This window comes from Gavialis gangeticus, unplaced genomic scaffold (assembly GCF_001723915.1).
Source record: "Gavialis gangeticus isolate Ggan-Ray unplaced genomic scaffold, GavGan_comp1, whole genome shotgun sequence".
Classification (NCBI taxonomy): Eukaryota; Metazoa; Chordata; order Crocodylia; family Gavialidae; genus Gavialis; species Gavialis gangeticus.
The window spans coordinates 10,947,291-10,961,242 of record NW_017728993.1 but is presented as its reverse complement, the minus strand read 5'-3'; the positions used below and the strand labels follow the sequence as shown (position 1 = coordinate 10,961,242).

Genomic DNA, 13,952 nt, shown 5'->3' with positions numbered 1-13,952 from the left:
AGCACTCCTTCTTCAGGAAATACTGATCAGTTAATATAAACGCAGAATTCATTAGTGCCAACTATTGACCTTTCTTTGAGGAACATAATGGTGTTATACCTGATGCTTTAATAAAATCCTCTCATTTAAATTTAAGAATGTCTAGGAAAGTAGACACAATGCCAGCTACTGATATAGCCAAAGGAGAGAAGCTGAAAACAAAAACTTTTCAATACCAAACAGGTGCTCAGTTATTATTTCATGCTAATGAGGTGGAAGCATTCTCTGCTGGACATCCTGGGAAAGCCACCTATTATCTCATTGCTTTGTTCTAAATACCACATTTTAGCATTAAATGCAGCAGCCACCGGCCTTTTTCTATAATGATACATAACCTCAAGATAAAAGGCCATCTCCTCCATTTCTCTTCCTGGTAAGTTAACACGCATCCATTTGCTTTTAAAACACCATTGAAACAACAGGCAATCATAATAAATCGACAGAGGACAATTTGTGTCTGCCCTTCCTGATACAATTTATTATATACAAACTTAGTTATTAAAAAGTTCCCCCCTACTACCACCTACTTTTTTCTTTATGTCTGTTGTGTAATGCAGCAAGAAAAGATTTTCTGTTCACTAGAGCCCCAAACCTGCACAACCCCTTGACTTTGATGGGAGATGCATCAGACTTTAAACCCAACTGCAAATCTTGTCAAAAAACCTAGGTCTACCCCTGGAATGTTAATCTCTAGTTTTCTTTTCAGTGTGAAACCCTTTTCTCTTTTTTTAAAACAAATTAGCATTTGAAGCCCTCAATTTGCATTTTGTCCAATCCAAGATTAAATTAGGTTTGTTTTTTTTTCTTTCCGTAGTGAAATAAGAGTAGTTTAAATTTAAATTTCTCTGTGAATAAAATTTTCCAGGCAGGTAAACACACAATAATTTTCACAGCATGTTCTTTTTCAAAGTATTTGGAGGGGGGGCAGGGGCAGCGAGAGCGAGAGAGAGAAAGTGCGTGTTGTGAAGGAAGTTGTTAATAAATTTGAATTTCAGCAGTAGCGAAAGAGAATATCCTTCAGCTACTCATGTGGAATAATTTGGTGCAACAATTAGACTATTGTGGGCATAGATATAATTGTGGTCATCAAAGCCAGTTTTTAGGAGAGGGTTTTTTGGAATAGTTTATTTTTCCATAATTAAATTCATGACTGTGTGATTTGGAAATTAGCCCTCTGTGTCAATAGGGAAGTGATGGATTTAGTCAGCTGGCCCTATGGTTGTTGCAGTTCCTCCTAACCACTTTGCCTTAAACCAAAATATATTTGAAGGCCTATCCAAAGTCATGGCAGCCATTCATAATAAACATCCCAAAACTGGTGAAATTCAACTAGTTTTAGTTTTCAGTAGCAACCTGAGCTTCAGTTTGCAGAGGGATTTACTGTGGGCTTCAGGCCTTTTCATTAACTGGGGGCCCAGTGTCAGGAAAATGTTGGGCATAGCTGTATTTCGGACTTACTGTGCCAAGCAACACTATGCTGAAACACATTGCGTGACTGCTTTTGGTACCTTCAGAACTAGAAGTAGGGTAGCCATGCTGTGATCAAGCCCATTGGCTCCATCTCACAGCAGAATGAATTAATTCCACTTAAAGCATCTCACCTTTTCAGTTGAGAAAAACATGTTTTATTTTTTTTTAATGGTATCAGTTAAAAATAAGCAATAGAGGGGGGAAAAAAGGATTTTTAAAGAATTATATAGAATCAGAGATCTAGGGCTGGAAGGGACATCCATAGGTCATCTAGTTCACTGCCTTTTCATGAAAAACATGAAAAGGAAACAGAAATAGTTGTTACTGGTTGAACCAAAACAAAATTCTTCATTTAGCCAAAACACTGGGAAAAAACCTGGTTTGGTCTGACCCTAAACCATTTTTCCCCATTTTGCTGCCAAGCCATAAAAAAAAAGGCCATTTTCTATAAGCCTGTGGCAGATCCTTCAAATTGTGCATATACTGACCTGTGAAACTATAGGAGTTCTGCTCTTTCCTTTTGGTACCCCAGTCACTTTGATACACTATCATAGCTGTGCAAATCAGTGCCAGTGCTTGAACCAAGTACCCCTGGTTTGGAAGGGAGAGTACTGAAGGCAGAAGCTTTTAAGAAAGGATCTTTGACTTCCTTTCTCCTTAGCGTAACAGATCCCTAATATATTAGCCTTCAAATTATCCTGCAAGGCTAATTTGTATTGTGTAGTGTTTTCAGAGGCATATCAGATGGTGGTGGATGGCGCAGCCATTCCGTGTCTACTTCTGGGACTCTTAACTGTCTCCTTATTCCCTTGTAGCTGCTCAGTTCCCGTTGTCCCTCCTGGCCCCAAACAGCTATTTTTCAGTGGTCCCACTAGGTTTCCTTTGATCTTTCTGATCCTGGGTCTTTGCCATCTCACGGCCAGTTCTGTTGGCCCTTTGGGTGTTTCCATTTCAACTCTCCATAACTGCAGACAAGCTGCTGTCAGGTCCTGCTCTCCTCTCCATCCGTCTCCCAAGACATTTCCTCCAGCCACGTGCTTTCATATATTTCCCTCTCCAATCTTGTACCTGATACCTTTTGCCCTCTTTGACTTCTCTTGTTTCTAATATTTGAGAGTTAGACTGGCTGGGTGTACATGATGCGGTATCTTGTGGCTACTGCGCAGTAGTGTTGCATGGCATAAAGCGTGACACGGCGCTACTGCACAGTAGTATGAGCTGCAGTGCAGTCAGCGTCACCAAAAAGCCGTTCAGGGATGCTACTGTGCAGTAACTCCAGTTACTGCACAGTGCTTTAGTACTTGTGTATGCAAATGCAGCACAGTCGGCATCTCGTGTCGATGCAGCCACAGTGCTTCTTAGTGGCCAAGAATGAAGCTGAATCCTTAACTCCGTTGACCTACTTGTTGTCCTTAGGTTACTGTAAGGGGCTCCCAATAGCCATACATTTCCATCTCCCTTATAATCACTTAGTGTAGGTTCTCTTATGGGCGTGTTTTCCTCCTGAGCACATCAGTCTTTTTCTGTCTTTGAAGTTAGGAACAAGACACATTTTGGAAACTATGCAGGCTGCAGGGCACCGCATCAACACGCTGTTTCTGTGTGGTGGGCTGAGGAAGAACCCCCTCTTTGTGCAGATGCATGCTGACATTACTGGTAAGCTAGACAGAGGAAGTGGGGGAAGGAGAGTAAACTGCTGTATTATTTTAGGTGACTAAAAACTTTGTGTTTGGAAAAATAAATGCTCTCTTTATATGGAACTCTGCTTGGCTGGTTGGCCAAAAACTGTGTAATGAAATGCTACTTCCTGAAAGTGGATTTTCGGACACCTAAAGGCATTGGATTGACACAAAGATGCGGTGGAAACAAAAGTATCTAGTCCACATTATTAACAAATAGGCTTCTCAGAAACACACAGGGCACTACTTTGCCATTTCTAGGAGAAAATGCAGGAAAACTTAATGGCAAATTGTAATCCACCTAGAGACTTTAAAAAAAATGTCCCATTAAATGGTGTAGCAGGGATGTAATTCAGTGTAAAAGTTTATGTTGGTTTAAGCCTTCTATAGAAATTATTCAGTTCTGTTAGTTAAACCAGATTCTGCAAATCTAGCCCTATACCTTTTTCTATGGAACGTGAAAAATAACAGTGGCTTCATCTCAGCTGAGTACTGACTTCCCCTAACATCCATTGTTTATACTGAACATTTGCTTGATTACATAGTCTTTCTTATCTCAGTTCCTTGGGTGCTCATGTAATTCAGGTACTATAGGACCCAGTTCTGTACATCTTTACTCCTGCTGTCTCTCATTTGATAGAATTTCACAAAGATAAAGGGCCTGGTTTATATTTTTATAGGAGCAAATGGCAAGCTTGCACTGCATTTATAATCTCCATGCAGTCTTCATAGGCATGGTATTGTCCAACATCTGCACATCAATTCAATATACTGTAAAAATTTAGAAAAATAATATAATTTACTTAAAAAGACTTTATAGAAACCTTGAACTGTATATGGGTTGGATGACTTTCAAATGAGGAATGGTCAAGCTGTTTTGGATAAATTTAAAGCTCAGATTTGGGGTATTTGGTGTGGAGATTTGAATTACCTTCACATCAAACACAACTTCTTACCTTGGGATAGGAAGAAAGATGAAAGTCTGCATTATGTAATTATAGTAAACGAAAGCAGAAGCAGAGAAGCAAATGACACGACCAAGGCTTGTGTGGATGTAGTATATCATAGTGGTGCTTTCTGTTTGTCAAGCACGATTTTATCAACTCCACACCTTTCCTTATCTAACTAAGAGATAGCTTAAAGTGAGTTAATTGCAAATAGGCTCACTATTGGAAACTGCTTTGTGATGTCTACTATAAAAGCTTTATTAATAGGTATTCTGATTAAAATTTAATCAGGAGTCTCTGGACTGTAACTAACAGCCAAGTACAATTCCAGACAAAAAGGCCTTTTTGCAGTCTTGGAATTCTCCTGGTTTGTGAAATGTGTGACTGACAAGGGATGTCAGAGTTCATCTAACTGAAATGCTCTTGGTTCTGTTGAACTCATTAGAGCCTGTCCGATAAAATAACTCACATTCCAGGATCAATCCCCCATTCTTTAAGGAAAAGAAAAAAATCTGAATATATTACTGTTAGCTGTAAGTGCCCATTCTGCTCAACCACGCAGACTATCAGCAGAGAAATTCACAGGCCACTTTTAAAGTATCAGTTGAAATGGCAAGATGAATATGTTCATTCTGAAGACTGGGAAATAGTCAGGATGTTTTAAAGCATGCTGCAAGTTACTCGGTACTTCAAAGGTCTACCAATACTGAGACTAGCGGTGAACTTTCCTTTTAGTTGGTCCAGGCATATTCAAGTTATAGGTCTAAATCCTGACCTGTAGTTGCAGATTTGGAGGAGGAATACAAAGATGGCCAATTCTAGAGCCACCGATATTGGACTGATGCCTTTTGGGAACATCTTAAAAAACTTTTAGAGATTGGTCTAAATTTCCACAGTTTACACAATTACATCTCCCTGGCAGGGGCCATTCCAGCAAGCAAGAATCACCAGGGCACAGGAAGCTCTGGCTAGATCCAGTTTGCCCCAGTCACTCCTTTTGTGCCAGCTACGAGGTGGTAGGGTAGTATGGAAGGCAGCTCCATGTTACTACAAGGGTCCCACTGTCCAGCTTGTGCCCATGGGAAAGCGCAGATCTGCTATATTGCAGCTACATGTCTGGCTTCCTGAATGTTGAATGATGGGTTTTTGTGTTCATAATTATGTTTTCCACTTTGAAGTATGAAGGAAAATCCATGAGGATATGCATAGAAATTCCCAGGCCTCATCGTGTGGGCAGGCTTATGTAGAAGTAGCAAGTGGCTTAGCAGTTTCAGCATCATCTTAGTCACTTTTACTCCTTGCAGACATGTGACCAAGCCCTGCTTGTTATTGTCAGGACTGGCTCATCCATCCACAGAAGCAAGCATTTCCTTCACCCAGTCACAGATAGTCAGAGGATTCACAAATGTATTCAATACTGTACAAATACCAACAAATCATTTGCAACAATAACTTGCAAGATAGCCTGAAGCTAGGAAAATAATCAGATTTGCTCCCTTTCTATGTTTTTAATGGGCTGTGAAGAAAATGAAAACATTTGTATTTTCTTTGTACCCCCATATATTTTTTCTGCTTGATTTTTTTTTTTTTTTCCACACTGAACTGGGTGGAAGAGACCCATTTCTTTCCTGGAGGATTATGGAAGTTGGAAAACGAATAGATTTATGATATTACTTCGGTTATAAAGTCTAATTCAGGTAAAGTGGAAAAGATTTCATATAAGGTTTGAGGAAACCCCCAGCTCATATTTTTAGACCTTTCAGCAAAAACAGAAGATTAGACCCAGCATTTTTGTCCCAGCATATATATGACCCAGCATATATATGTAGGGAAGGGAAACGGGACTCTCTCACTTTTTTAACTCTTTACATAGAAGCAAAAAAAAAAAGGGCCATAGCTCACTTTTCTTTCCCCTGTAGGTATCTTTTTTTATAGTGGGCAAATGGTGTTGTTTGGGTTGGGAAGATATTTTTCAGTGCAATTTGTGTCTTACATTTTACCAAAGTTATTTTGTATAAATTCTGCATTTTGCTTAGAGCTTGGGGTAATTAAGGGAATCATGCTACACTGACCTGTAGTAGAAGCAGTAGCTGTGCAGAGTCTATGAACTTAGTTCATACACAGATTCTCCCAGCCTCCCTCTTTTTTTTTTAACTGTAATTATTTATTGTGTATTTAGTGCTATGGTACTTCATTCTCCCTAACAGAGGTGTACTTCTTTCCTGTATAGGCAAGCCTGTTGTCCTGTCCCAAGAAGTGGAATCTGTTTTAGTTGGTGCTGCTATTCTTGGAGCTTGCGCTTCTAGGGATTTTGCTTCCATACAGGTATGTAATAATGGAAAAACCTGCATCCCTCTGTCTTCAGGTTTGATTTGTAGTTTTTTTGAGTCTGGAATCATAGAAAGTTATAATTAAGCTGAAAACGAATTCTATACAGCAAGGAAGTTTCCTGCTTCAGTTATGCCTCCTGATTTTTTTCCTCTACCAGTGCCATATATGTATTGCTCCTGTGTGTTTGAGAGACATTTTCCTTTGCAATGTGCGGAGAAGTAAATATAAGTTACTCCCTATAGAATTACCCACATAATTTGGCAGAAGACCAAGCTAAGCCCTGGTCTAAAATGTGGTTCTTGTAGGTATAGAAAGACATCCTCCCACATACAACATAATGCAGGATCCAGTCCAAAAACTATTACCACTGTTAGCAAGGCCACTCTTTCATCCCAAGTTATCATCTTTGTGGTTTGTCCTCCTTCCACTTCCTTAAAATCAAAGAATCTTAAACATGTAACTATTCCCTGGCCAGAATAAACACAGCATATATCACCTATGGTGCCTTTGGCTAGAGCTTAAGAATATTTGGTCCAGATACTTAACTCTATTAATTGTAGTAGAAGTAGTAGTAGTAGTAAGGGTTATCCTCTGTGGAACAACTTCTGGGAGTGACACAGCCACAAGCGTGAAACAGATGCTGTACTGCCTCGTGTAACAGTAGTACATGTAACTTCTGCATGTACATAAAAGGATATTTATATATAATGAGTTAACAGGACCACCTCTCTTTTAAGGGGCTCCTTATGTAAGTGAATACAGTTGTCATATAATAGCATTTTGGACTTGCACTGAACTCACAGTTTCTTGGGATACTGAGCCAGAGTCTCATTCCACGTTCATTGACAAGGTCCCATTGAACTTGGAAGCAGATCTGCATTAACTGAGGATTTAGCCCAGGGTCTCACATGTTTCCAAAGGCCTGAAGGCTCTGCTGAGTGATATGGATTGGCTTCCTTTAGTGAAAAGGCATTCACTGAAACATACCCCAGTGCAGCAAATTAAAATCTTGTAATAAATTGTATCTGTGTTGTATAATTGTACTGCTTATAGCTCAGGCTTGATAATTGTGATCAATATAATTGATTTTGATAAAAGCTTCTGGTGACAGGGCTTCATATGAATTCTTGCCATTCTGTTAATCTTTTGAAGATTACTTTCTGACTTTAAATATATGGGTGTTTAAAAGTTCAAAATTTAGTCTGTCATGCAAACTGATACATGGTAAGAAAACTCTTCAGTTCTCCTCGTAGCAAGTCTAATTGTGTAAGCATTAGTAAATCTTGTGTTGTAAAGTTGCTAGTGGTCTGATACCTTTCCTTTTATGTAGTTTTATATAACGCTGACTTCTTTTTTTCTTGTAAGTATTTCTTCTTACCCTCATATGCTTAAATATTTCAAAAGTATGACATCCCAGAATGTAAAAACTATACATTGTATTCAAGCCTATTCTTTCAAAAATCTTTCTCAGTTAAACTGTGACTGGACCCTTTTCGCTAAACAAATCAGGCAGCTGTTAATTTAAAACCTGTTTGCCTCTTGAATGAAAACACTGTAATGACATTGTTGCAGAAGTGTACACTTTTAATATTCTGAAACCAGTAACCCCTATGGAGCCAAAGATATCAAGATGAGGCACTAGCACTTCTTGGTTGATTGTGTGAGTCTGCAGAAATTAAGACTAACATTGGGAAGGTTAAATGCCTGCATATATGGCAGCTTCGTCTATGTTTTGGCATCTAAGCAGAAATTGTATAATCTGATGTGTTCAGTCTTCATCTCTCTCATTAGCCTCAAACATGCAGAAATGTTTCTGAAGGTCCTATATGGTAATACTGTATTTCATACTGTATGCGCTTTGACAATTTATCCGGAGTAGCTGTTGCATTTTTGGGTTGGTCAGTGTCTTGCTTCAGTTTCAGATTCAAAATAAAGTATCTGATCCTGTGATAAAGACAGCGCATGATGGTAAGTTGCAAGGAATCGGTTAGAAGCCCCGTGTTTTCGGCTGAAAGGCTTCACGATGATCAAAATGTAAATGCAAGATGAACTAGCTTTATACTGTCAAAGACACATTGGAGAGAAACTCTTAGGGCATGATTTTCAAAACTGCTTGTGCACACAATTAAACTGCCAATTTGTATGTGCTCTTATTGTATTAGGTCATGTAACTGGTGGCTACTTTGATGCACTTAAAGGCATTTTAAGTGCACAAAGTACCTGGTTTGAAAACATAATCTCAATAATTACATGGCTGGATTAGGCACATAGAAACTATGAGTTACCAAAAAGAAGAGCTGCTTTCAGCCAGAATTTTTTCCCCCTCTGAATTATAAAAAGCACTCAAAAGAAGTTAGTGTATGCAACAAGGAAATAAATGGAATATTTCCAGTTGAAATTCAACCCAGTGCTATTAGTCCTGGGTGGGAAACCTGACTGCCCCAAAGGCCCCCTCCCTTCCCTTCCCTTCCCTTCCCTTCCCTGTTTCCCAGCAGTCATTTTTACCGCGCCTGACTCAAAGCTTATGTTAGCTGACAGTAGTGATGCCACTGATCTAAATGGGCATTGGATCAGGCCCATTGCATTTCCTCAAGGCATTTGTGCCAAATGGAAAATGGATCTTAGAGAATGCAAGTGTCTCTATCTCCATAGGCGTCTGTGTCACGCTTATTGCTGCGGTATCTGAGTATCTTGTTTAGTGGGGACCAGTCTATGCCCATGCATCCAGTCCAGCACTCGGTGACATTCCTGCACCTTTGGCAAGACCCAACCCTATGTGTTTTCAATGAATATATTTTTTGATGATAGCAGTTCTTTTATATGCATTGTCGATAGCTATAACAGTGGCAAGGCACAGTAAGGAATTAAATATTAAAAATATTTTTAAAAGAATCTACCCGCTGACTACCCCAGATCAAGAAACAAGAAAGTATGTAAATGCCATACTATTTGGTAAACAGATATCCCATATTGTAATCCAATAGCTTCTCACTATGTTGAGCTCCTGATCAAAAGCCTCCCTACACCAAATTGGATTTTCCCCAATGAAGTACCTGGGCATCTTGTCCAACTTGTTTGTTATTCTTGGCAGTGAGAATGGCTTGTTACACAGGAAGGTATCAAACTGTCCACCTAAGCACATTTTTTCTTACAAATTAATGACCAACTTACTGTCTAATCCCCACTCCTTCCCACAACTTAACAATAGTCCAGTTGCTCATAAAGGAGTATAGTATGTTTCTTTGGACGAGTCAGATTCCTACTCTTAAATCATACAAGTGTCTACTCTTGATTCGTATTTTCCAAATAAGATATCTATATTTTTATCTCTCATGTGAGACCAAGGCAACAGGAAAAGTTAGTGACTCGTGGATTAAAGGAGATTTCTTTCAAAGTATCAGATTCCCGTATGGTCATTTTCTTTATTGACCACATCTGTATTAACAAGTGAATTCTCAGTATCCTGCACATCTTGCAGGGAAGCGTTTGAAAGGTTACTACAAAATTTGTAACAGTCCAGGTTACAATCTAATTTGCCGGATTCCTTTGTGGGTTTAAAAGCCCAAGCTTTTATTCAAAACTGCAATGTCTTCCTTAGGTAATTCTACCAAGGAAAGATTTATAACATCCATTTTTGATGCCTGGTCACCACATGTTGTTCCTTCAAAGAACGTCGACTTCCCTATATTTCTCTTCGTTTACCCCCTCTGCGATTTTTGTCCTCTGTGGTGAAAGGGAATTAAAACATTTGTCCAATCCAAAAAAACCGCAAAACCTTAGCATGATCAGAATTATCCCCTCATTTCATCTTTTGATTATTTAGTCTCTAGACTCTCCTGGGGAAAAAATCTTTGGGGGGGAGATTTTTTTTTTTTCCTCTCTCTCTTTGGCTCATCTTATGATTTGTCCCAGCCATTCACTTCTTTTTTTTTTTCTTTTAACCAGCTAGTTTTGTCTCTTTAATGGTTCTGGAACTACAAGCTATAAAACAGCCCACCTGGGCCAGCACTGACACAGGAGACAGTTCAGAGCAGTTCATCGCCATATAAAAGTCCATGATGTTGAAGGATTTTTGTTAAATTTGTACGCAAGGTCTAAAATAGTCTTAGCACTGATGACTGAGATGGATCCAGGGTATGGGCTATAGCCATTCCTCTCATACCGGGATCTCGGTTTGTCATTTATGTACATTTCTACATGATTTTTTTTTTTTTTGCTATAGTAAAGATACAGTTTCTGGTTTCAAAGGCCAGTGGTTCCTTCTAGGTAAAAGTGTTCAATAAATATATGTCAGAGTTTCAAGTATATCCTTGTTACTCTGCTTCAGTTATATGTAACTGAAAAAGGGAAAGAGGAGGCTGTTTGAGTTGGCTGTCATCCAGCTCTTTCTCCAGGTTCGCCTTCTCTGTCGGGCACAGCTCATACACATGAGAACAGAAGTATTGCCTTATAAAAGGCAGTGACCCCACTGATTAGTCCCTAATTTCACATTAAAGTAATTAATAAAATTATCTTTAGAAAACCTAATTACCAACTTTCTGTTGGTCCTGGCATTTTAAGGAAGAGCCTTTTCACTGAGGCAAAGATGAAAGAAAAGAAACGTCATCCAGTGCAGTGCAGTGTATTTTACCAGGAGCTTTTCTGTAACTGGACAAATTGTTTTGGCATAAACACTGAAGAGGGAATAAGGGGTTGACTTGGGCTTGATTCCCTGTCTCCCAATGCTCTTCCCCGGCACTGTGTCTTGGATTTGCACCATTTTGATCCTCAGGAGCCCTGGAAAATCACTTAGCACATAGTGAGTGCTACTGCAAAGAAAATACAATAGATAAACACAGTACTACAAAAACTGTGTGCGTGTGAGTGTTTTACCTGCACTGGTTGACATGGATATGTGTATATATTTGCAACTGCATGCGTGTGTGTATATGCATGTGTAGTTCAAATGGTGGGTTATATTTGCATTTCTGTGTGTAGATGGATGACACAGTGTGTGGTTGCGCAGGGGCCTGTTCCTCCCTGTATTCCCCAGTGCTTTGTCACTCTGTGACCTCATTTGTGTTGTGTTAAGTCTCCTTTCCCTTCCCATCTCACTGATCTTTCCCAGCATCCCCCCTGGGGCCATATTCACGATTGCATCCTCCTCCTCCATTACTGTTTTGTTCTTGTTTGGGAGGAGTGTCAGGTATTCCCACTGTCTTCTCCTGACCTGCTCCAGGCCTGTGGAAGTGGACTGTCTTTTCCCTCCCTCTATCAGAGGAAAGCTGGACTCTTGCCTTTGGGCCCTCTTCAAGCCCCCTGCTGTTGCGGCTACTTGGAGACAGGAAGCAGAGTTTCAGATATCCTTACGAGCTACTGGTTGGCCCCAGAGATGAAGGGGACAGTCCTGTTGAGCTGTCTGTGGCACTAGCTTTTGGGATCAGGAAGTGGTCTCCCCTCCTTCTTTCCCTACCCTTCACTGTAGGCTCAAAGTCAGGGGAGAAAGTCCCTTGCACGCCTACTTTGCATGCCTACTTTGCATGCCTACTTTGCATGCCTACTTTGCATGCCTACTTTGCATGCCTACTTTGCATGCCTACTTTGCATGCCTACTTTGCATGCCTACTTTGCATGCCTACTTTGCATGCCTACTTTGCATGCCTACTTTGCATGCCTACTTTGCATGCCTACTTTGCATGCCTACTTTGCATGCCTACTTTGCATGCCTACTTTGCATGCCTACTTTGCACGCACATATTATACTTGTGCCAGAACAAGATCTCTTGCCCTCACTTGGCCTCTCATTCTGTTTGATCAGCTACTGAGGTCACAGTTTTGAATCTGACATCATCATGTTGCCATAGAAGTGCTTGTGATATCATTAATTCAGGTAGAGACAAGTAGGACCTGTGAATGGATTTCATTTTTAAATATGTATAGGAGATTTCCCAGTATGAAAGCAACTTTTTAAGTTACTCTGTATATAGTTTCCTGTTAGCTTAGGCTGTTAAGCGGAAAGCTGACATTCACTAAAGCTTCTGTACACCTTTTTTCTCCACTTACATTTAAACAGGAAGTTGTAGATACAAACTTGCTAAATAGATACTACAGGCTACTGACCAGCATTGTAGAAATATCTAAGCAGTGTATTAGTTGCAATATTTAAACAGTTTTAACTACTTTTAACTGCATGGCCCCTGAAGCAATACGCATAGCTACATGACCCAGGAGCAGTGGGGCCAACCTTTTTGGTAGACGTGCCACAGATTAGTCCCGCACCTTCCCCGAGAGGCACTCGGATCCCCTTTCCATGTCCAATCTGCTGCTCTGCTTTCTGTGTGTTATCTTCCTGACCTCCTGATCTGCTTTCTGTTTTCTTCCCTGTTCCCCCTGCCTCATCTCCTGTGCTGTGGTCTGTTCCCTCCCCTATCTGCTGTTGTGCTGCCTGTCACCTCTCTGATCTGCTCTGTGCCACACACAGGGCACATCTACATGTGCGCTTTACTGCAGAGTTGGCTGATTATCTCCGCAGTAAAGCGTCACCATTTACACATGCAGCGGTATAAAGGCACAGTAAATTAATTACCTCTGCCATAAGATAGTACTATCAAAGACAGTACTAGCTTATGGCAGATTAAGTAACTGCATTGAAACGAACATGTAGATGGTGACAGGGACTGGCTGGACCACGAGGGTGCTAAAGTGTGGGAGCTGCCTGCCGGCTAGCCACACAGCTCCACAGGTTCTGCACCCTCGTGCCCGGCCTGCCCCTCCACTTCCTGGCACTGCCACCCAGAGCCTAGGGCTGACCCCCGGGATCCCCTGCCAGCCGGGGCTGCTCCTCCCCAGGTCCGATTGCTGCTGTCCCCAGCACACATGCAGACGTCACGTCACATTAATTCCACACGTAGATGCACCCACAGGCTGCCCCTACTGTGGTGCACATGTCACAGGCCGGCCACCCCTTCCCTAGAACCTCCTGACATGTAAGTAAGGTCTGTGATTAGGAGGGGAACAGGTTTCTTGAGACAGCTGGAGATGCTCTTTATGAAATGGTTAAGTTACAACTCCACGTTACCAGAACTGGGGAGGGTTTTATTTCTGCACTGCTTGGATTTTCTCAGTGAAGTGGCAGTGTGTCAAATTTGATTTTAAAAAATACAAGTAAATATTACTTGGGCATGGGTGGAGGTTTATATTGGTTTAACAGGGACTAATCCCATTTTTGGAGTCTCTGAACCAGATCATCATCTGATGAGGTTTGGAGTAGCTTCATTGGCTTCAACATAGGCAGAGGACCTGGTCCGCTATTTCTCTTGCAAACAAAGGAGGGGTCATCACTAAGGAGGACTATTCAGCAGTTGCTTGGGGATGTAGGGGGATGGTTAGGAAGGCCAAGGCAGAGATGGAACAGGGGCTGGCTTCCCGGATTAAGGACAACAAGAAGTCCTTTTTTAAATACATAGGGAGTAGAAAGAAGGCCCCAGGAAATGTGGGGCCCTTGGAG

General features: G+C 40.8%; 1 protein-coding gene across 8 annotated transcripts in view; it reads left to right on the top strand.

Annotated features, from left to right (window-relative positions):
• The window catches only part of FGGY (FGGY carbohydrate kinase domain containing), a 520,775-nt gene that overhangs the window by 467,892 nt on the left and 38,931 nt on the right, over positions 1–13,952 (top strand). For 7 of the 8 annotated variants that reach the window (XM_019501213.1, XM_019501212.1, XM_019501214.1 and 4 more), the window contains 2 exons: positions 3,045–3,165; positions 6,366–6,460. In XM_019501213.1, the coding sequence (XP_019356758.1) occupies positions 3,045–3,165; positions 6,366–6,460 (216 nt within the window). The remainder of the gene's footprint in view (positions 1–3,044; positions 3,166–6,365; positions 6,461–13,952) is intronic. The other variant, XR_002094627.1, reaches the window with a different exon arrangement.